Source organism: Convolutriloba macropyga, chromosome 13 (genome assembly GCF_964194025.1).
Source record: "Convolutriloba macropyga chromosome 13, txConMacr16.3, whole genome shotgun sequence".
Taxonomy (NCBI): Eukaryota; Metazoa; Xenacoelomorpha; order Acoela; family Convolutidae; genus Convolutriloba; species Convolutriloba macropyga.
The window spans coordinates 3,077,863-3,101,454 of NC_134480.1; the positions used below are offsets into that span (position 1 = coordinate 3,077,863).

The 23,592-nt window shown below is 39.3% G+C and overlaps 1 protein-coding gene across 10 annotated transcripts in view; it reads right to left on the reverse strand.

The window, feature by feature from the left end:
* LOC142351842 (uncharacterized) overlaps nt 1–23,592 on the reverse strand; it is a 213,226-nt gene that overhangs the window by 18,009 nt on the left and 171,625 nt on the right. For all 10 annotated transcript variants that reach the window (XR_012760972.1, XM_075404059.1, XM_075404063.1 and 7 more), the window contains 3 exons: nt 10,608–10,796; nt 7,861–8,047; nt 307–413 (listed from right to left, as the gene is read on the reverse strand). Coding sequence is in view for 9 of the 10 variants with exons in the window: in XM_075404059.1 (XP_075260174.1) it covers nt 307–413; nt 7,861–8,047; nt 10,608–10,796 (483 nt within the window). In the remaining variant the exon portion in view is untranslated. The remainder of the gene's footprint in view (nt 1–306; nt 414–7,860; nt 8,048–10,607; nt 10,797–23,592) is intronic.

Below are 23,592 nucleotides of genomic sequence, written 5' to 3' on the forward strand. Positions count from 1 at the left end.
TTTTTAAAAACCCATGCCCCCATATTTTAGCATTGCAATTTTCAAATCAATTCACCCCGCAAACGTTTCAGCACAACTCTTTCCCCAAACTCTAGGATTCACAGACCTTCAGTACACTAGTCCCTAAAATATCTAACCGTACCCTTCTTATCCCTTGCATTCATTTTTAACTGTACCAATTATACAAAGAATTAAAATTGGGGTGAAATGACAGGGGGTTGAATTAATTGGGGTTAAATTAATGGGGGTTAAAAAATAGGGGTGAAATAGTGGGTCAGAGTGATCAATTTCTATGCTGATATTTACCTTCTGACAGAGTGTAAAATCCACTGTAGGGTCGGGTGACCAGATAGGTGGTTACAGACTCCCCCGCTCTTTCGAAGGTCGATTGGGCCACAAACCACATAGTGTAACTGAAGTGAAAGAAAAAATAAATTTAAAAAACAGATGTGAATAAGTAAGATAGTTCAACTGTGTTTGTGTAAACTCAAAAAATGAAAAGTTTTTACATAGCTGGCAGATTGCCAGAAAATAGCTCTAATATCTTTGTAGATCTGCAGTCTCAAAAAGACATTAAAAGAAGCAGAGGGAAAAAATACTCTTTATTAATTGCTGAGATGTTATATTTTGATTAAGAATCTGTATAATTTTTTGCTGCTTCTATTAGCTGCCTTAAATAACCTTCAACTAGAGTGAATCCCACTTGCTTGACAAGGTCGTCACTTTTAATTGAAGTGAAAAAAAAATCAAATTCATAGTGAAGAAGTCTTTTTTGGGACTGAGGTATGTCACGTGTGACCAAGAATTTAGTCACGCGAATGAAAAATGACCTCACGGACGCAATTCAATTGAAATTGCATGAGTGAATGAATAAAAAGCAGATTTGAAGTGAAAGTGACGTCATAAGGTCATAACAAAAATCCTGCTAACAAAACTGTGATGGTTTCAAAGAAACATCAAGAAACTTAGAAGTTTTCTTTATTAAAGTTTCAAAGAACGAAAGGAGAACTTACCTGACGAACGTTATTGCGGTGTCGCTAAGTAATGGCCACAAAACTAAACTCAAATCTAATTTTGTTTTGGCGCTATCATTATCTAATTGACCTAACAATCATATATCAGAAGTAAATTCTCCCAACAACAGAAAACTGATTCTAAGATCCACCGACCTCCAACTAATGAACTCGATCATAACCCAAGCCATATATGATTCTCATAAAATGTTGATGAAAATAGTAAATCACCTCCGGGATTCGGAGTTAAGATCTATTCACATGCCAATCATGTAAAATATTTTTAGCTAATCTAAATTTTCTCTGTATATTTTCGCATATATAACTACTATAAATACAAGCTAATTTTTGTATATTTTCAGTTCAAAAATTAGTTTAAAATTCAACTTATTAAATTTTTTGACCCGTGTTATTGACCACGACAATGATGTCCAGACCATCTACAGACAGACCAATTTCGGATCTACAAAATGCAGAATCAGCTAGTGCGTGGATTATGTCTTTTGTGGCGAAATGTCGCGCAGAGAAGAAGGAAGACAAGGTCAACACCGATGGTACTGTACAGGACCTACAGGTAACCAATTTCTTCCTTAGTATGTGCGGGCAAGATGCAATTATTAAACTTAGGAGCCTAATGAGTCCTAGGAATTTGATAGGCACTCCGTATAAAGACATCAGATTGGCGATTCAAATTTATATTTCTCCTAAAGAGAGAGAGGTAAAGGCATAAAAGGCTAATTATCTGTCCGTAATACAAGGTGTAGGGGGGTCAGACGACGACTTCCTAGCACGTCTTAGAGAAGAAGCAGGCTATTATGACTTTGAAAAACTGAAAACAGCGGCCAACTACGAAGAGGAGTTGGTAAAAATAAAGTTGATCTCAGGTCTGAGGGACCCTGAAGCAAAACTTAGACAACTAGACGGTATTAAAGTAAAACCAGCAATGTCGGTTACTGAAATGACCAAGAACTTACAGTCCACAAGTCAAACAATGGCTTTTGCAAGTTCTTCATCAGGTAATAAGCCCTTTACTGTGAAAGAGGAAGTTGAGTTCAACTTCGAAAAGACCTTTCGAAAACCAAATGAACAAATTACGGCTAATAAAAGCACCAACATGTGCACTAGGTGTGTAGGCAAACAACACTCTATTAGACCTTGTCCAGCACTAAGTAAAAAAAAATGCAACACCTGTGAAAATGTGGGACACTTTTCAAAATGTGTAGAAGCAAACCCCAACCAAATTCAGGTAAGTACTATAAACAGAATAACTTTTGTGAAGAAGAAAATGTTTCTTCAGAGCAAGCATCTCCAGCATCGGAGATGGGAATGTTTTATACTAAAGAACAAATCTCTGGCATGTCTGTGACATGGGAATATATCTCAATAAATAATTGCAAAGTTAAAATGCAGGTAGACACAGGTGCAGATAGCACTGTGATATCATCAAAAATATAGAATGAGCTTGGTAAATCTCAGTTGGATGGTAAGATGAGACATCTCGAAGCTAATAATGGTCATCAATTAACGCTTCTGGGATCACTTACTTGTGACGTTAAGTGGAACGGAAGCAGGCTCACGCAAAAACAACTAGCAGTTGTGCAGTCTGATAAAGAATTTGAACTACTTGGAATAGATCTACTACCCAAGCACGGTGTGAACAACATCACAGCCGAGCACCTACCTGCTGTGAGGAGTTACAAAGCTCATGTGAAGTTGATACCAGGAACACGGCCAATGTTCTGCAAAGCCAGAATACTACCTCTACCTCTTCAAGACAAGGTCACTGAGAAGCTGGAACAAATGGTCAGACAAGGCATCCTTGAACCAGTACAGCCAGGAGGAGTCACTAATGCATCTCCAGTGGTGTATCAGAGAAAGAAGAGTGGAGAACTGAGACTTTGCGTGGACTTGAAAGTGCACATCAATGGCAAGGTCATGGATGAGGACTATCCAATACCAGACATAGAGACGATCTTCCACAACCTACATGGGGCCTCATACTTACACATCTCAGATGCCTACTATCAAATTCATCTTGACGAAGAAGCAAAAGATATATGCACAATCAACACATCTCAGGGACTGTTCAAGATGTGCCGACTACCTCAGGGATTGAGAAACTCTTCTTTAATCTTCCAGAATTGCATCGAATCAACACTCAAAGGAATCAAACGAGTTTTGATCTTTCAAGACGATGTATTGGTGTATGGAACTAACATGGAGCAGTTCGACAAGAGAATGCTTGCAGTCAAAAGTCGACTACGGAGAAAAAATTTACTATTATTGAGCAAAAATCTAACTCAAAACCAGTCGATAGCGTTAGCGTTTTGGGATATTCCATTTCAAAGGAGGGAATAGTTCCAGATCCCAAACATTTTGAAAAAATGCTAAAAGCACCAACTAAAAACAAACAACTCGAATCGTTTGTTGGGCTAGCTAATTTTTACGGAAAAATGATTCTTGATTTTGCAACAAAAATGTTACCCTTAAATAATATGAGAAATGTAGATTATTCATGGAGCAAAATGCAACTAAAAGCCTTTGAAGACATAAAAATTGAATTATGTGCTAACCCACTAGTACAGCCATATAGTCTACAAAAAGAAGCAACAGTTACTACTGACTCCTCTGAAAATGCCATTGGCGGGGTTCTTTCGCAAGAAGGACAACCAGTCATATATGTATAAAAAATTAACTCCAGCAGAGCAAAACTACTCGAACATAGAGCGGTGGCAAGTGTGTTTGTGGTCACAAAACTTAAGAAATTCTTTCTTGGAAGACGGTTAATGGCCACAAACCACTCAAATATCTCTTTGCACCAGACGAGGAGATCCCGAAGACAGTATCAGCGAGAATCACAAGATGGGCAATATCTCTAATAGGTTTCGACTATGAGTTAAAGTACACACCAGGAGAGCCGATACCCCATGCAGATGCTTTGAGCAGAATGGATTCTGACGAAGACGATTCGGACAATGATCGAGTGTGCTTCGCAATCAATAACATCTACTTCGCTCAGAGTGATTTGATGACCCAAGCAGAAATCAACATTGAACTTGGAACGATCAGATTCTTCCAGGACAAAATGAAACGAATCAAAAGCGACAATTGAAAACAATATTCAGAAGCGGAAAAAGGTTTGGAACAACAGAAAGATGCACTTACTTTACATAACTGAATCATCTTCAGAGGTGTTGTTCTTTTCATTCCACACAAACTACGACACTTGGTTTTGGCAAAAACGCATGAGACACATCCCGGGAAGAATACCACTAAGGCATCAGTCAGAATGATAGCATGGTGGCCTGGCATTACCCAAGACGTTCAAAACTTTGTTAGTAAATATAAGAGTTGTCAAATGAACAGGCCTAGCCTGGGAAAAACAGTCCCAACGTGGCCAGAAGCCGACGTTTGGGAACGGCTCCACATGGACTGGGGTTACGTTAAGGACCAAGGCAAGTAATTGTTGACGCGGGTTCTGGTTGGATAGAAGCTTTCCCCGCGGGAAATAAAACATCAGAAACAGTTAAAATATATCTTAGTCAAATATTTGCAATATTCGGAATACCAAAAACTTTAGTATCTGATAATGGTCCTGAATTCGTAAATGGTGACCTTAAACAGTGGTGTGAATCACTGGGAATTAAGAAAACGGAATCAACCGTCCATCATCCAAGAGCTAATGGACCAGCTGAAAGAGCAGTTCAAACAGTGAAGCTGGCACTTCAAGCGTGGAGTCCCAACCTTAATGTGTCATTTGGAGCATTCCTGCAAAGGGCACTGATGACACATCGCAACACTTCAAAGACGAGAGTCAAAACTCCAGTTGAACTCTTGTTGGGACGCAGAGTGAGACTACCAGCAATAGCAAATTTCGACTTGTGCGAACCCATTCTAGTCAAGGCCAACGAAAAGACAAAGACAGTTCCTGCTACCTTCATCATCAGGAAGGGCTTGAACACATCTTTCATAGAGCCCGAAAATTCAGCACGGACTTTTTTAGTGAGCGACAACCAAATTGCGAGACTAGACGAAGACAATGTGAAAACTGAACCAGCAGTGGAGGAGACCATATCTCAATCAGAACAACAACTTCAGAACACAGATGTGGGACCTTCACTTCAAGATGAAGCTTCTGCAGCCACATCATCTGCAGAGCACCAACAACTCAAAACCTCAGAGCCTTCACAAACATCAACAAGAAACAGAAAACAACCCAACAGATTTGGAGAACCTGTACCCACAAACTTGCTTAAAAAAGGAGGGAGGATGTTATGGTTTCATAGAAACATCAAAAAATTTAGAAGTTTTCTTTATTAAAGTTTCAAAGAACGAAAGGATAACTTACCTGACGAACGTTATTGCGGTGTCGATAAGTAATGGCCACAAAACTAAACTCAAATCTAATTTTGTTTTGGCGCTGTCATTATCTAATTGACCTAACAATCATATGTCAGAAGTATATACACCCACCAACAGAAACCTGATTCTAACATCCACCGACCTCCAACTAATGAACTCGATCATAACCCAAGCCATATAAAATTCTCATGAAATGTTGATGAAAATAGTAAATCACCTCCGGGATTCGGAGTTAAGATCTATTCACATGCCAATCATGTAAAATATTTTTAGCTAATCTAAATTTTCTCTGTATATTTTTGCATAGATAACTACTATAAATACAAGCTAATTTTTGTATATTTTCAGTTCAAAATTTAATTTAAAATTCAACTTAATGAATTCCTTGACCCGTGTTATCGACCACGACAAAAACAAAACAAGAGAAAGCCAATAATAGCCTGAATTATCTATTTGCGGCTATTAACAAGAATCCTACGACCATTCAAAGTCGCCAAACAGCAAATTTTTTCATTTGTTTAACTGGTAATTTTCGCACGAAACAGGATTTAAAAAATCATATATACTCTTCAATTCTGAAACCGTTATTATTTAAATTTCTCTGATATAATTGAATAGTCAATAGGTCAGAGATGGATGACCTTCACATCTAAAAACCTAGTTCTAAAAGATTTTATAGAAAGAAAAAAATTGTTGCCAAAAACCTTAGAAACTTCAGGTTGGGTTTGCATTGCTACGATCAAAAAATATACCTATACTGCTTCTGCTCCACTTCAACAGATATTTCAGATTCGAATTTTCAATAATTTACAATTTATGAAGACGGATAGCGCAAAACATATCCAAGAAAATTTAAAAGATGGAAACTTATTTGAAACAACATACCTTTGATATAAAAAAAATGCTGAAAAAACTTTGTATAACCAAAACTATAGTTTTGGTTATACAAAGTTTTTTTCAGCATTTTTTTAATATCAAAGGTATGTTGTTTCAAATAAGTTTCCATCTTTTAATTTTTTGGATATGTTTTGCGCTATTCATCTTCATAAATTGTAAATAATTCAAACGTAGCAGTCTGTCTTTCATTTTGTTGCAGTTCGATCTGAAAAAAACAAGTATAGTTATAACTATACTTGTTTGGGTCAGATCGAACAGCAACAAAATGAAAGACAGACTGCTACGTTCATTAAAAACTGAACTATATTATATCAAAGACGGAATGAACAGGTTTGATTATTTGAGCTGCATAACTTTAAAAAATCTGTATACATACGAACTTTATTTTAAAATAGACCTCAGCGTACAGAAAAGTGCGAAGAGACAAAAACAAAATAACTGACTTATTCTTCCACAAAAGAAAAAGCGGAATCATATTCAATAAAGAATTCACTTTTCCAAGCATTCTTACTGATGTCACTTTTGTACTTTTCACTGGAAAAATTGACTGGTCAACGTTAACAAACAAACAGCGCAGCTTTCATTGTATTCTTTACTCCCCTTCATCCACCTTTTTCCCAACCCCCCCCCCCCGAAGTTGCAATTGCTACTCGTAGTGAAATATTGCAAAGAAGAAAAAATCATTTTGTTTTGTCAAATTTTGGAAAATTTTGATCCACTTTGAATAAATCTGTGTTAATTATTTAGTTACTTATTTACACTGCCCTGTTTATCTTCCAGAAATCTTCCACAAAACGGCTCTCATGCTAAATTTTTTTCTCGCTAAATTTTACATATATTGCTATAAAAAGCTTTTAAGCATGTACAGCAGTAATTCAATAGTAGGTAGACAAAATAAAATTGGTAAAAATTTAGATAAGCGTTCTTAAAATGTAGGCAAATTGTAGAAGTTATTGGAAAAAACAACCGATTAACGTTGGAAAAATTGCTCTCGAAAGACTAGTTGGAGCTCTAATCTATTGCACCCTTCTTCAATCTGGGTCAGGGAAGTCAGAAATATGAGCACTAAGAAAATCACTAAACGGTTTCAAATGACGTCATCATTATATTTATTATAAAACAGTGGCTTATTATACGCCACTATTAAAAATTTAAGATGAAAAAACACTAATTCTTCCGCACTGTTCATTTGACTTTTAGATGCCAAATGCCGCCAATTGAGGTCAGTTGCTTAAAATTGTGACTGAGAGAGATATATAGGTCACGGAAAACAAAAAAGTAAAGGGCGTCAAAGTCACTCTAGAAGTCAAAACTGACAAGCAAAAACTGCGTTAAAAAGACACACTTTTTTACGATAATTGCTTCCAACTTCGTCCGAGAGCTATTCAAAACTAACTAAGAAATCCTCAAAAATTTATTTTTGGTAGAAATTTAATAAATAATCATCAATTTTTGAAAAATCAATACAAATCATAAATTTCTTAAGTTTGACCTGAGCAAATTATTCCTTTTAAGATGCAATTAACTAATATCCTTTAATTATAACCATTTTTGTTCTCACCACAATTCCAAATTCCTGCATACTAACGCAGTATTTGGGGTCAAAGGACCGTTGCACACTCTCTCGCAGCTTGGACGGGGAGTAGCACCCACAAGCAGGAACCAAACATCCTCTTGACCACCCTGGTTGGTTGTCTCGGGCGGGTACGTTTGCATAACGAACAGTTGATAGGCATCTATGCTGGGGTCGTGCGTTAGGTACTCCACTACAGAACCTGGGAAGAATTAAACTACTTGAAAGAGATCTCAAATGCTTTATTGAAGCACAGGTTGCGCGACGACTCCGCTTGAAGTCTTTGAGAACATCCGGCGTTCATCGAGAGTCGAGTAGTGGTTCCGGATGTTAAGCGTTTCTAAGTGACTTCTGCAGAGTCATGTAACCTTTCTTAAAACACGCCTCCTGCAAGTTTGAAAATGCTAAAAGTTCTGGCTATGTACAAAGCATTTTGTGACATCTTAAGTTCTAGTACTAGCGAATTTCGGCATTGTAAAACTTGAGCATGTGTGTTTTAAATACAAATGCTTCAAGAAAATTGACATTTTCTCGTTTGTGCCCCCCCCCCCCAGTACGTTATGCACCCCCGGTTACACAGCACCCGCCAATACACAGTAAGTAAATCAGTATGTAAAAGAATGGAAAGGGCGTTTGGGGTGCAAATATAATGCACCCATTAAGCTCGGGGGGCATAAACAGAAAATGTCCCAAAAATGGTATACACACGTGCAAGTTTTCAAATGTCACATCTCTGCAGTAACAGATTCTACAATGTCAACTTTTACGATCCAAAATTCTGACTTACATTTCGAGCCACTAATTGGCTTCTGATTATTGCCAGATATTGTTAGTGACCCCATCAACGTTTTGTAACCAAGAAAAAAATTTTCGAAACACAGCGATTGGATTTTTGAGACGTTTCCAAAAAGACGTTTTTTATGTTCCATTTTAAATAAAACTCTTAAACAAAACTGTCGAAAATCACGCAAAACAAACAAAATTTAAAAAAACTTTCTCATTTGATCATCAATGTGTGTTAAATGTGACTAAAACCACACAAAGTAATTGGTTAGCAAGAAACGCACAATTTTTGTGAGAAAATTTAAACAAAAACGCAAAATAGCAACAGAAAAAACTCCATTAACCATTTCAATGAAACTCAATTCACTTGTGAAAATTATTAAAAACAACATGCTGATAATGAGTACAGTGGCTCTAATACGGCAACAAATCTTCCAGGAAACTTGTATTCATGGGACGTGATAAGAACTTATCACGAATATGGTGTAAGTTTACCCATAAGTTAATTGTTTTAATTTCATCTTAAAGCTATATTTTGATACTTAACCGGTCTTAAGAGATGGTAAAATGTGGCAAATAAGAAACAAAATTATCATTCATTGAGAAAAGAGAATAGAGAAAGAAGTTGCAAAATTCACTGGCCAGTTGAATAAATTCAACATTTGTATATATCTGCTTTCTGCACTGACGCCCCCCCCCCCCCAAAAAAAAAAAAATCGTGATCGGATAAAAACAAGCCGATAGCATTTGTTGATCGCATAGAAAGGCCGAAATGAGTGAAGATAGAACATTACTGGCAGATTGCCAAAATAACTGCCAGACAGACTTACGTGATGTAAAATAAAAAATCAACAGACATAGTAGTGAGTTGATGCAGTCGCAAACTTTTTCATAGACTAAAATGTTTTCAATGTGAATCTAGTTGTTTTAATTTGTTCGTTTTTCTTTGTTTTAACCTTGATCATTATTTATTACTCCTATATTGAAAGAGATTAAAGTGATCCCAAAAAAATTAATGACGTTAGAAGTCGTTTGGAGAGTGAGATTTCAAAATCTATCATACAACTCTGCTTTAGGTTAAAACTCGTCGCCAACTAGTTTAAGAAATGACTTCATGCACAAAAAATAACAAAAAAACCGTGAAATAGGGGCATGAAAAGATAAACAAATTTTCTGTTTTGAAGATTGCGGTTAAAAATATGTTAAGTGCAAAAGAGCGCCAGACAACAAAACAAACGCAAAACTCAAGATCACTGTTATATAGCAACGCTCAGCTTAAAATCTTCCATAAAATTTAAGCAACTAAGGCATTCGAGCATCTAATATCCAACAATTTAAAAATTTTCCATTTAATTGAAATGTCAAAAAAACTAATGGTTCCTCCCATGAGTGACTGACATGTTGGCTCGGTATTGTACATCTTCAGAGCCCTCTAGTAGTCAGCAAAACCTCCACTCTGATTTGACTTAGTGCTGAATCTCAAGATTCAAATTTACTTTTATTTTGAGGTTTGACTTCCGACCATGATTTATTTCCTAAATTTTGTTCATTTGTTTCCTTGACTAATTTACCATAAAAATCAAAGAGTTTGAATCTAAATTATACAAGCTACCAGGTCAATATTTGTCAAATTGAAATGTAACAAAACTGAGGATCTTTGGCCCGATGAAAGTTCATCTTCTATTATTTGGGTGTCTCTCTGTACACGATCGACCATTTTATATCAATTTTTTGCATCTGCCACCCTCACATACACAACCAGACATGCACACACACACACACACACACACACACACACACACACACACACACACACACACACACCCACACACACACACACACACACACACACACACACACACACACACACACACACACACACACACACACACCCACACACACACACACACACACACACACACACACACACACACACACACACACACACACTCCTTTTCAGCTAACCAACTAAAACTAACCAGGGTACTGAATTGGATTTTGATTAGTTGCAAAAGCTGTGTCGTTTCTGGATATGATGACAGTATATTGAGTGACAAAAACATCTCGCCCAAATGGAAGCCCAACTATCCTCGCCTCGAATTGGGTAGTGACATCTGTAATCTCTGAACTGTTGGTGACCAAACTTGCCGAAATATCCGACAAAGATGCTAAAACAGATACAAAATAATAAATTTTAGTTATAAAAAAATTGTTTATTCTTAAATTAAAAAAAGTAAAGTTCATAAAATTTAGTTTGGTGTTACATGGCATGACAGCTAATAATTTTTTAGCGTCGACAGTCATAAGATTTTTCTTGGATCCGAAATAGAATTCAATCTAACGGCGATGAAATTGACGCAAGATAAGACCCAAAGAAAAAATTCCAACAGCTCATCTGAAAAAATACATGAAATTCTGACGTGCAATTTTTTTAAAAAAATAAATTTGTCGTCGAATTACTCACATTAACATGATTTTAGTACAATTTAAAAAAATACATGAAATTCTGACGTGCAATTTTTTTTTAAAAAATAAATTTGTCGTCGAACTACTCACATTAACATGATTTTAGCACAACACAAAAACTCGACATAGAAACTAGAAAGCCGTGGAAATTGAAAAAATTCTTCCTGAAAAACCATAACCAGAGACTGGGATCAAAGGAAAAAAGAAAGAAAGCAATTACCGCAAATTACCACTTTGAAACAAACATTCTGTTTTAAGTTATACTCTACTTAATTTTGGCTTTCGCTCGTTTTAACCCCCTATGTCTTACCCCCAATCATTTCAACCCTCTATTATTTCAACACAAGTTCAAAGCTTCATATAATTGTTATTTTTAACATTTGCAGTATAATCTTTCGGCCATGCTTCAATTGCCCGTGAGACTTGATATGAAACTATTACAAGTGAACATGGGATTAAATTTTATAAAAATTTCTCATGTTATCATTTAGGGGAAGTGAAAAAGACAATCAGTCATTAATTAGTGTGAAATTTATATTTTTAAACCTATATCTTACTATAAAGATTGCGGATAAAACTTCAGGTTTTTAATTGAAATAATTAAAATCAACATATGAACTCTGCCGGACAAAAAAGAAGATCTAAAGGACCGCAAAAATTGGCAACCATATCCAGAAAATTAGTCGTTTCTACAAAATTGGGGCAGTCACATCATTACAAATCTCTGTCAGTATCGAAAAAAAACTACTCAAAAATATAGTGGCTGAGGTTCACAGACGAGCTATAAGGATTAAAAAAAATTATCCGTTTTTTCACTGGAATAAGATACGAAAGTGGAAAACAATTATGAAAATAAGTAAATTAACACAAAATTGGGCACAATTGGATGCCTTTAGTATTCATTGACCATAGGCAATAACTGTTTTATTCGGGGAAAAATGCAAATCAGCATCTCTTGCTTTAGTTTACATTTAGTTTTTGCTTCTGCTCAATTTTCATTTTAACTATAACAACTATAACAACTATAACTTAGTTAACTATAACAATTATCGCCAGTGCTACCGTATGTAAGTTTTAAGAATGGTCAAGTGCTCCCCAGATTTACAAAATTTCCACTCCAATTTGTTTTTCATAACTACTGATTTATTTTCTTAATTAATGCGAAATTGCGTATAAATTTGTCATTGCAAACAGAACAAGATAACACAAGAATATCTGTCGTAATGATATACCAACATTGACATGAACAAAAGTTTCATTCCACTCAACTCTAATCTTATTCAAAATTTTCGCACACATATGTTTCTCTGCAATAAAAAAAATCAAGGCACAATTCCGGCATCTAAAAACCTATCTGAAGAGAATTTGAAAAAATTATTGGATAGAGACGCGCATCATCGTCAATGAGTAAAAAGGAAACATAGCCTAATTGTTCAGTGAAGCAGAAAACAAACTATCATCTTGATTGCTCAACTAACTTTTGATCTAAAGGTTCGATGCGTTATGTTTCTTTGTTTTCACTGTTACAGACTTTTAACTAAAACCTACAAAAACTTTATCATAAAGGAAAGTTCGATCATTGCATTTTACAATTTAGGCACTTCTATGTGTGAAAGGCAGCCGCTGATCAAAAAGTTATTTGAACGAGCAGCTGCAAACAAAATGCAACAAACTTCAGATACCTTTCCAAAAAATGGAAAAATGGCGGTATTTGATAAAACATTTGAATGGTACTATCATGCAGCAATATTCAAGACTTCTTGCCAACAACGGAATCCGCAACAATCATTAATTGAAAACAAATTTTTATGAACTGAAATGAAGTCTAATCAACGAAAAATTGAGGTTCCCAGATTTACAAGGTAAAAACAGTCCACTAGAAGTTTTCTCAGACGAATGTTCTGCTCTTAATTAATGACAATAACTGTGCCTTCAAATTCAAGCTCATAGGCAACAAAAATTTGTTTTTATCGCTATCAAGCCGTTTCTCTAAATTTAGCGACTGTAAAGGTTAAAAATATTTACTCGAAAAAAATTGATTATGCAATTGAACAAAATAACTCAATAGAATCCTACTTTTCAGTTATTCGCCCTTTTACAATTTTTCGAATTTTGTATGTTGGTGGTTATTCTTCTTAAAAGAATGGATACAATACAGTCTAGACTTGTAAAATTTTTACAATACGCTCTAAGATAATTTTTATAGTAATTTTATATAATTGTTACTGAGTAAATAGCAAAATGAACAATCTATCCAGCGAGAAAGTTTATGACGTCATATTTCTTAACCATTACGTATATGTCAACCATATAAGCCTTATATCCGTTCTTTCATACGTAGAAAGCTCAGAAAAAGTTCGTTTAACATAATTTTCGTTGAGCCTACTATATACTAAATCGATTGCGCTCCTTTTAGGCTTAATATTTCTATGTTTCGAAATTGTATCGGTGACCAATCTGAGCTCAAACAAAATAGCTGCCAGCAAATATAGCTAGATTTGCCGGGCCATTTAGATGTGTTTTTGCCTTAATACGTGGTTGAATACAGTTATTCGTGGTTTGCTTATAGAATTGAAAAAGTTACAAAAGACTGCTTTTTGTCAGCTTTATTCTGGTGCCGCCTCGCAATTGTTATGATAATGTTATTAAAGAGTCCTTTGATTTCAAGGATGAGAGAATGTCATACTGCAAACCGAAAATAATCGCCATTATACAGGGTAAAGTCGCACTGTTGTCACTCCCATTCAGCCATTAAAATATATGCTGTAAATGAATCCTCCGGAAAATAGCACGTGGTTTATCGACGTGTACAGCAAACATAACAGAAACACTTGAGGAATCCCCAACAATTGCCCAATTTCTTCGAATTTGCCCTGCTTTATTATTCCAAGAAAGCACAGATCGCCAAAGGTCACTGACGTCAATCCCAACTTGAAAGTGTCGTCGAGTTCTGGAAAAAAAAACAACCAAGTGAGAGATCTCCCGGTGGGTTTCCGATCAGATCAACAGCTCTGACAAGTTTGTATTGGCTGGCTAGAAGACTACACTCATTCAAGTATGATCTACCGACAGGGTACAACTGTCTTGTGGAATCTACCACAAGCTACAACTCAGCAGACCAGAAGTGGCGAAGAAAGAAGCAACAACATCCGTTTTCAACTCATGCAAAAAACTGTAAGACTCATCCGAACAGAAAACCATTACTGTTTTCTTGACGAACTTTTTTATTATACAGCCGGCAAATCTAGTGACCTCTCTTATATTTTTGGTTTCATTTCCTATAATCTGATTTTTTTTAATATCCCGATAACCCACCCCATACGCCTTTTTGTTGAAAAACATCGAATTTGAAAATTTTTGGCCAAAATTTTGGAATTGACCATATCGGGCTAAATACTAGTAATTGGAACGAGTAAAGTCTTATACGAAATAAACTCAGCAAAGCAAAAAAAAGTTTGCAAAAAATGACCAAACTTGATAAAATTTTCAAAAAAAACTTAAATAAAGCATTGATAGATGGCGAATCGGACATTTGTATAAAAAAGGCTAGAATTAAGAGTTTGGTCAAAATTTTCAAATTTTGAAAAAAAAGAATCAGATAACTGATTTTTTTTTCAAATAAGCGCTGATTCTTGGTAACTCGTGAAAATTGTGCAATTAACACCAAGGTTCGGAGTTTGAGCAAAGGTCAAATCAATTATGTTGTCAAGAACATTATATGGTTTTCATATTAGTTGCAAGTTCACTGCATCACGCCATAAAAACCTTGCCTCAAGCGTTACAAGACCTTTATAAAAAAAGAAATTTACGCATTACCGGGTCTGACTTTTAATCCTAACGCTTTGAAAGTCCGAAAAACCGCGCAATTTCAATTGAGTCTCTTCTTCCGTGATAAAAAGAGGCTAGTTATTTGGCATGATGTGGTGAACAATTCATTGTCCCGTCATCGCAGTAACAACAATAAGCTTTTAACACCTTCGCAGCTTATTGAAGTGCTTGAAAAGTATCAGGAGCGCATAGAAGCTATAGTGTATTGCCCCAGAGAGGGAACTCCTGATATTTACAATCAGCTCAAGCGTAGTACTCTAGTTACCATCCATTTAGTGAAAGACATTGTGTCTAGACGTAAACAGAAAGATCTTAGTTTACTTAAAGAGTACATAGCGTTACACCAAAGGCCTGCGCTTGAGCTGAAAACACTCACTATAGTGTTAGCCCATAAGAACAACCTCCGGTCCTTGATAACACGCTCCCGACCGAAAAAACTTTCAAAGCGCCGTCGTAAAACGCTTCGCACCCGTCATGAGCACGAGGAGGCGGAACTTACTCAAGCCTTTGATAACCTAAATGTCTCTTAGTCTTGCGTTGTTGTGGGGGTCTACCCGCTGACTGGCGGTGTGACTTAGTTTACTCACGAGTTACCGGCTAGTTTGTGGTTGATACCTTCCAATAGCGCTTTACTAAACGTATTGCTCTCCCCATTCTTTGAGTTATTCGCTACCGTCCGTTTTCCGCAGGCTATTTGGTTTCATTTTTCCGTTTCCGTCCTTGTTGTTTCCGTGTCACCTTGTTTTTTTCCATCCCCTGTTTATTCGTTGTATGATGTAGTATGTTGAGTTTTGCTGTAGTAAACTTTCTTTCTGCTAGTATGCTGGTTTGTTGTTTAGTCTCGTTGCTTGCTAGGGTGTGACTTAAGTTCATTCTGGAGTTACGGCTGGTTTGTTTCGTGACTTTCACCACACTTGTTTGCTAGCAAGTTGTTGTAGCTTTAATAATTTTGGTATTATGCACTTTTGTTGTCTGGGTATGGTGGTTTGCTAGGGTGTGACTTACGTTTATTCTGGAGTTACGGCTAGTTTGTTTGGTTGAGTTTGTTGCTGTGGTCTGCTAGCATTGATCTTCAAGCCTCCTCGCTTGTGGTTTACCGTCTCCCTCCCGTGCTATCCCGGCTTCCCGTTTCGTCGCGTGCCATCCGCCCGACGTTTCCGACCCGCCCGTGCCGTTTTCCCGTTTCGTCGCGCGCCATCCGCCCGACGTTTTCGCCCCGCCCGTGCCATTTTCCCGCTTCGTCGCGCGCTTTTCGCCCGACGCTCCCGTTTGTCCGTCCGGTTTCACGTTGCGTCGTGCGTTCTGCGTGCCTTCCAGACCGTCCCGTCTCCCGTTCTGTCCCTTTTCGCGCTTCCTGCGCACCGTTCTTTCTTTCTTTCGCCGGGTACTATTGTACTCGACGAACATCTTTGCTCTTTGGCGGTTTGCTAAGGCAAACCGTCACACTAGGGTTCGGTATAACCCATTTGTGTTGTGTTGTTGCATGTGTGTGTGTACTTTATAATAGTACCAAATTAAACTTGTGGTTCCTGTTTTTCTTAAGATCATGGCAACTTTGCAGGACAAATTTAACAAACTTTATAGTGCGAGGGCAAAATTAGAGGCTGAACTTAATAACATCTATGGTGAAAATAACAATGCTATTGATAAGCAAGACAGGAAAATTAAGATCGAACGTCTGATTGTGAAGTGCAAAGATGCTTTTACTAGATTAATTGATAAGAATGAAGAGCTCTTTGATCTGGCACAAAAAACTGAAGATCCAGATGCTGCCTGTAAGAACCTTGAAAAATGGTTAGCGACTGTAACAAAGAAAACCGATGAGTTCATTGCTGCTGCTCGAGGGTATATCAATTCGGTCCATGACAAAGAAAGAGCAGAGCTGTATACCTCTCATCATTCAAGATCAGGTTCACATATGACTTCCTCAAAAAGACCAAGTCAGCGTCAACGAGACTTAGAAATATCAAGACTCAAAAAGGAGGAACTTGAGAAACAACATGAGGCAAAGCTTCGCATCGCTAGACAGCGTCTTGAAATTGAAAAACAAACAAAATTGCGGGAATTGGAAATTGAGCACCTTGAGGAGGATCATCGCAAGGAAGTAGCTGCTGCAGCCCTTGAGGAAATTGAATGGATGACAATTAAGTTGATCATCAGTAGACGGGTCTGGTACAGGCAAAATGAGTGGGCTCTTTATGGAAAGAAGCTCTGTCAAGAGCAAGAAACTTGTTCAAGATTGGGTTAATTCGTCACCGGCCGGGAACGAGCCGAGTTTGCACTTTTCTGGTTCCATCGCCCAATCCAACCAAGCAATTGTCCAACGACCTTCTTCAACTCAACTTCCAAACTCACACTCCAATTTCAACACACATGGTCAAGTTGAGGCCAACATCAACCTCCCTGTCCATGAGCCGCAAGAACCAAGTAGTAGAACCAATGTAACCAATGATGCACATGTTGCAAACAACATCATGCAAGAGCAGCAACAGCCTCAATATACACCTCCATCACCCCCAGTAAACTTTGGTATGCCAACTCAACTAAACGCCCCAAACACAGCCCGACATCTGTCTCAAGCAACAATGCCTTTCGATGGTTTACAGTTAGATCATAAATACCCCTGCAGGTCGAGCATGCCGGGACAGTTGAATTTAGTCAGCCCTCCGCATTCACCACCTTTAAATACATTCGTTAATGCTCCGCTAGCACTTAATCCGCAACATGCACACACAAATGTACCAGCCCCCCATCCCCAGTTCTAAACCCCGCACCACCGCATTTCCCGTTAATCCCACCAGCATTCCGCTTTCCTCCTTCGCCACCACAAGCGCTCCCACTACACGCCACTAACCCCGTGGCGAATAATGTCAATCTTTTACATCATTCTCCGCCCGCACCATTCATTTCCTCCGCAAACGTTTTTGTACCACAATTAATTCATCCAGCACCCCACAAAAGAGTTTTCAGCCCCAAAATTTTGTCCCTATAACCCACGCACCTCCAGCTCCTCCGGATCCAAATAACTGGCGTTTTCCAGCAGCAGTCCCATCGAATGCAGTACCACTTGTTCGTACATATGCAAACTTATACACCCTACAACCGGCCCCGTTAATCAACCCTCGTATCACTACATCGCTCCGCTCCTCTCATATACAAGCAGCAGCAGTCGCTCAAAATTATGTAACATCAGACTTCATGCCCATGCAAGCGAATCCATTTAGTTCTTCCACAGGTACCGCCCCCACCTTTGTCACTCCGATCAATCCGCCACGTATGGAGCTACCGTTCCGAACCCGTTGTGTTGGGGTGGCCCGCCGCATCCCACACCTTCGGCTCCTTCTTTGGACTCTGAGGATTTCATAAAGCAGTTGGCGGAAGCAATTACTATTAAAAAGAGCGATCCACTGCCCGTGTGGAAGTTGTCACAGTACAATGGTGATCCCCTGCAGTGGCACGAATGGTTCGGACAATTTAAAAGCGCAATAGACGCACAGTCTTTGACTGATGATGTCAAGTTAACATACATACAAACTGTTGTAACCGGAAAAGCTAAAACCGCCATCGCTGAGTTCGCATACTGTGGTGTAATGTATAAGGACGCACTTAAGACACTCAAACGTAAATTTGGCCAACCCCAGGCAGTAGTCAGTGCACACTTAGAAAAACTCAGCTCTTTTTCACCACTAAAGATGCAAAATAGTGATAACATCATAAGCTATTCTGCAACAATTTCAAGTCTTGTTGGGGTCTTCAAATCACTTTCATATGACGCACACCTTAAGAGCGCCTCACTTCTCAACACGGCTGTGCAAAAGAGTCTCTCAATCTCCCAATCTAAAAGAGTCTTGGTCACTCTTCACAGTGAAGAAACATTGGGTTAAGCCCACACTCCTTGACTTCAACGATTGGTTGAAGGAGAAGGCGGAGGCACACGATTTAATGAAAAAAACATCATCGAAAGCAAGAACTGAGGATAACACCAACTCAGTTGTAAAGACCAAAGTAGCCTCAAGAACTGTTGCTGCTAATACGCAATCTAAGGGCACTCAGAGGCCAGCCTCAACATCGGCAACGCCTCCAACCCCTTGCTGCATTGTGTGTAAAGGTAACCACCGCATCTGGGAGTGTAGGGTATTTAAAGAAAAGTCTCCCACTCAGCGAGCAAAGGTAGGGGTGGAAGCAAAACTGTTTCTCATGTTTGAGAGAAAAGCATATGTTCAGGCAATGTCCAAATCCTAGAAAATGCAGGAAGAACGGTTGCAACAGCTCCCATAACACACTTCTTCATGGAGCTGAGAGGGTTTATCCATCAATATCCCCTTCAAACAACAGTAGTAATTCTAATGCTGGCGCAAATCAAAGTAAACTTCTTAGTGTCCAATCATCGAGTAATACCACTACTTTGTCATCCGTGAGTAATGTGAAAGGCCTCCTTCAGGTGACTGAATTACAGTTGAAGAGCTCTTCAAGTAAAGATACCACGGCTTTAGTTTTGTGCGATACCGCTTGCAGTAACTCTTGGGTGTCCAATGATCTCGCAAATAGACTTGGTTTGCACGGTACATAATTGAAACTAACAGTCAAGGGTATAAATACCGAGGAGGTTGTAGACACTAATTTAGTTAAACTAGTTGTAACACCACGCGACAACCAAGCATTTGAACCATTTAAAGTAAGCCCTTACGTAAAGGAAGATTTGAATGTAGGCGCCGATATCATCAACATTAAAGCACTTCAGGAAACATACCCGCACCTAGCAGTTCTAGACCCAGTTACATATTGCTATGGAAACATTGAGATGATAATTGGACAGGATGTGTATCATGCCATCCGCCCGTTAGAGTACTTCGAAGCCGACGAGAAGTGCCCGCCCTTCCCTATTCGCTTACCCATAGGTTGGGTTCTAAGCGGCCCTCTACCGTCGTCTTCAGGTTTAATCTCGACCTGTTTTAAAGCAAATATGGAGCAGTATTTTGAACTCGCTAGTTAGGTAAAATCTTGGTACGACATGGAGTCGTACGGCGCACTTAAACAAGTAGACCCACGATCCTCCTCGGATGCACGTGCGCATGAAATTCTTGAAAACACCACCGTGCATAATGTTAAAAGGTACAATGTTGGAATGCTATGGGCTGAAGATAACATCGAACTGCCCAACAATTATTTCTCAGCGCTTGTTGAATTAAAATCTTTGGAAAAGCGGCTTGCCAAAGACCAGACTTTAAGGGAAAAGTACTCGAATACCATCAAAGAGGACTTAGACAAAGGCCACGTAGTAAGGGTCAAAGATGCTCATTAGGTGAAAAGTCGCTCGGAACGAGAGTGGTATCTACCACACCATCCGGTTTTTAACCCGAACAAGCCGGGCAAGGTCCGTAGGGTACTAAACGGAGCAGCTAAATTCCATGGCGCATCTCTTAATAAGTCATTACTCACCGGACCTGACTTACTTCAAAACCTAATCTATGTACTCCTACGGTTCAGACAACATCCATTTGCCGTATCCGCCGACATCGAGGGAATGTTCCTTCAGGTTGGAGTGTTACCATGTGATCAGCCATCATTGCGCTTTTTGTGGGGGAGGACCCCACATCAAATGTTGTGGTACACCAGTATACACTGCACATCTTTGGGGCAAAAGATTCGCCCACCTGCGCCAACTACGCACTTCAACCCACGGCAAGTGATAAAGCTAAGGAGTGCCCAGAAGCTGCAAAAGCCGTCCTTGAGAACTTCTCTATGGACGATTACTTAGACTCAGTGGAATCCCTCGAGAGGGCCCTCATTAGGTCGAAGGAATTGGTACATCTTCTCCATCTAGGTGGGTTCAAGCTTACTAAGTTTGTAAGCAATGTACCAGATCTGGCTGACCGAATTGATGGGTCTGCTCAATCCACTGAACCGAAGGTCATCGTTTCATCCAAGGAGGAATCAATGCACGTGCTTGGACTTAAGTGGGACCACAACAACGATACTCTGGTTGTGAGTAGGGGTACTAACAGCACCATCACAAAAAGTTTAACAGAGCGCTTGGTCTTAAGTCTTGTGTCAAAGGTCTACGACCCAATTGGTCTTGTCGCACCGTTCACTGTTGGTGCTCGGTTAATCTTGAAAGACATTTGGCGTGTCAATGGACAAAGTTGGGATGACGAGTTACCTAAAGACACAGTTGACAGATTCCTCGCCTGGTGTGTTGAACTGCCGCGGTTAGCTGAGATCACTATACCGAGAAGTTACTTCTCAGGACCATCCCAACATCTTGAACATGTTTGGTGATAGCTCGCAAGACGTATTCAGTGCAGTAGGATTTCTTAGGGCTCAAGTAACTTGCACCTCCGGGGAGATTATAACAGAGCTGGCGTTTGTCTTGGGCAAGGCCCGTGTTGCACCTATGAAGGTAATGTTAGTTCCTAAGTTGGAATTACAAGCCGCTCTCCTCGCTGCCCGTTTAAAAAGGGAAATCTGTCGAGCATTAACGGTTACTGTGGACAAAGTCTTTATGTGGACAGATAGTACCATTGTCTTGCAGTGGATAAACTCAACAAACAAACACCCCATCTTCATTGCAAATCGTGTTAGTGAAATCCTGGAGAATACCAGCGTTGACCAATTAAACCAATTCGCCACTTGTGATAATCCGGCAGATGCTGGCACTTGTTGTATTTCCGCTGTAGTTATGCAATCAAGTAGCTGGCTGAGGGTCCTGACTTCTTGAGAACTAAGCAATTCCCTTTTGTACCAAATACTGACGTCGTTGATAACATCAAGCTCGGCGTTGTAACCAAGGAACAAGATGATGACTCCATCTCATCTTTAACCGCATCTGTAACCAATTCCCCAAAGGAACAAAGCTTTAATCTGATCCCGTTTGATAAGTTCAATTCTTATCAAAAATTACTTCGTGTCACCGCATATGTGCTCCGTCTTTTACCATCTCATGAAAGTTACCGTACCGTAGACGGCAGCATAGCCGACCCTGTTGAGCTTGACGAAGCCGAGCGTCATCTCCAGTAATTGGTTCAGGGAGAGTCCTTTAATACTGAAAGAAAGGATCTTCTTGACAACAAATCCATTAAGAAGAGCAGCCGCATTGCTCAGTTTACTCCGTTTATTGGGCCTCATGGTCTCATCCGTTGTTCTGGTCGACTTCGACAGCTAGGGGAAAATAAATTTGACACTAAGCATCTTATCGTGCTGAATGCGCGTCATACTTTTGTTAAACTGTCTCTGCGGCATACTCATTTGAAGAACTGTCATCAGGGCATCGATTACTTAGGGTCAAAGGTACAGGAACGTTATGCCATCCTAAAACTACGTTCCACACTGCGTTCAATCAAATCAAATTGCGTCTTTTGTAGAAAGTTCCGCGCAGCAACCATTCAACCTATCATGGCAGACCTCCCAAAGGAGAGACTCGCATACCAGTCTCCTCCCTTTACCAACACCGGGGTTGATTACTTTGTCCAATTCTACGTCACAGTTCGTCGGACTACCGAGAAGAGATGAGGATTTCTCTTCACTTGTCTCTATACTCGTGCTGTCCATGTTGAAGTCGTCACGTCCATGGACACCAGTTCGTGTGTAATGGGAGTGGAGCGTTTCGTCTCCCGTCGGGGTTCTCCTGCTATGATTTGGTCGGATAATGGTACGAACTTCATTGGAGAGAAGAAAGAGCTCCGTGAATGTATAGAAAAAAGGAATACGCTTAACATTGCCGCCGAACTTGCACATAAGGGCATTAAGTGGAGGTTCAATCCACCCAGTGCGCCACACCAAGGTGGCATCTGGGAGAGGTTAGTTTGTAGTTTCAAAAGAGTACTGTACACGCACTGTCTGGTCGAATACGCACTAAACTCACGTCCCTTAACGCCTGTAAGCGCTGACCAGTCCGAACTAGGCGCAATAAAACCTAACCATTTTCTACTCGGTAACCAAGCAACCAGAATTCCGTCTATCGTTGGCGTCGACGAGTTCGATAATCGTAAGCGGTACGCCCGTGCACAGTCCCATGCCGATGCAATTTGGGCACGTTGGCTTAAGGAGTATGTATCTGCGCTGAACCGTAGATCCAAGTGGCAGACGCCTGTCGAGCAGCACCTAAAGGTCGGTGATTTAGTTTGGATCGTTGAAGAAAGCAACCCTAGGGGTTACTATCCAACTGCCCGGATTGAAGAACTTCGGTACGGCTCCGAGAGCGTCGCCCGCTCCGCCGTCTTACGCACGTCATCCGGATCGCTCGTCCGCCCACTCGTTAAGCTTGTACCGATCCTCCCAACATTTTTTCCCGGGCCGGAGGATGTTACTGAGTAAATAGCAAAATGAACAATCTATCCAGCGAGAAAGTTTATGACGTCATATTTCTTAACCATTACGTATATGTCAACCATATAAGCCTTATATCCGTTCTTTCATACGTAGAAAGCTCAGAAAAAGTTCGTTTAACATAATTTTCGTTGAGCCTACTAATATACTAAATCGATTGCGCTCCTTTTAGGCTTAATATTTCTATGTTTCGAAATTGTATCGGTGACCAATCTGAGCTCAAACAAAATAGCTGCCAGCAAATATAGCTAGATTTGCCGGGCCATTTAGATGTGCTTTTGCCTTAATACGTGGTTGAATACAGTTATTCGTGGTTTGCTTATAGAATTGAAAAAGTTATGAAAG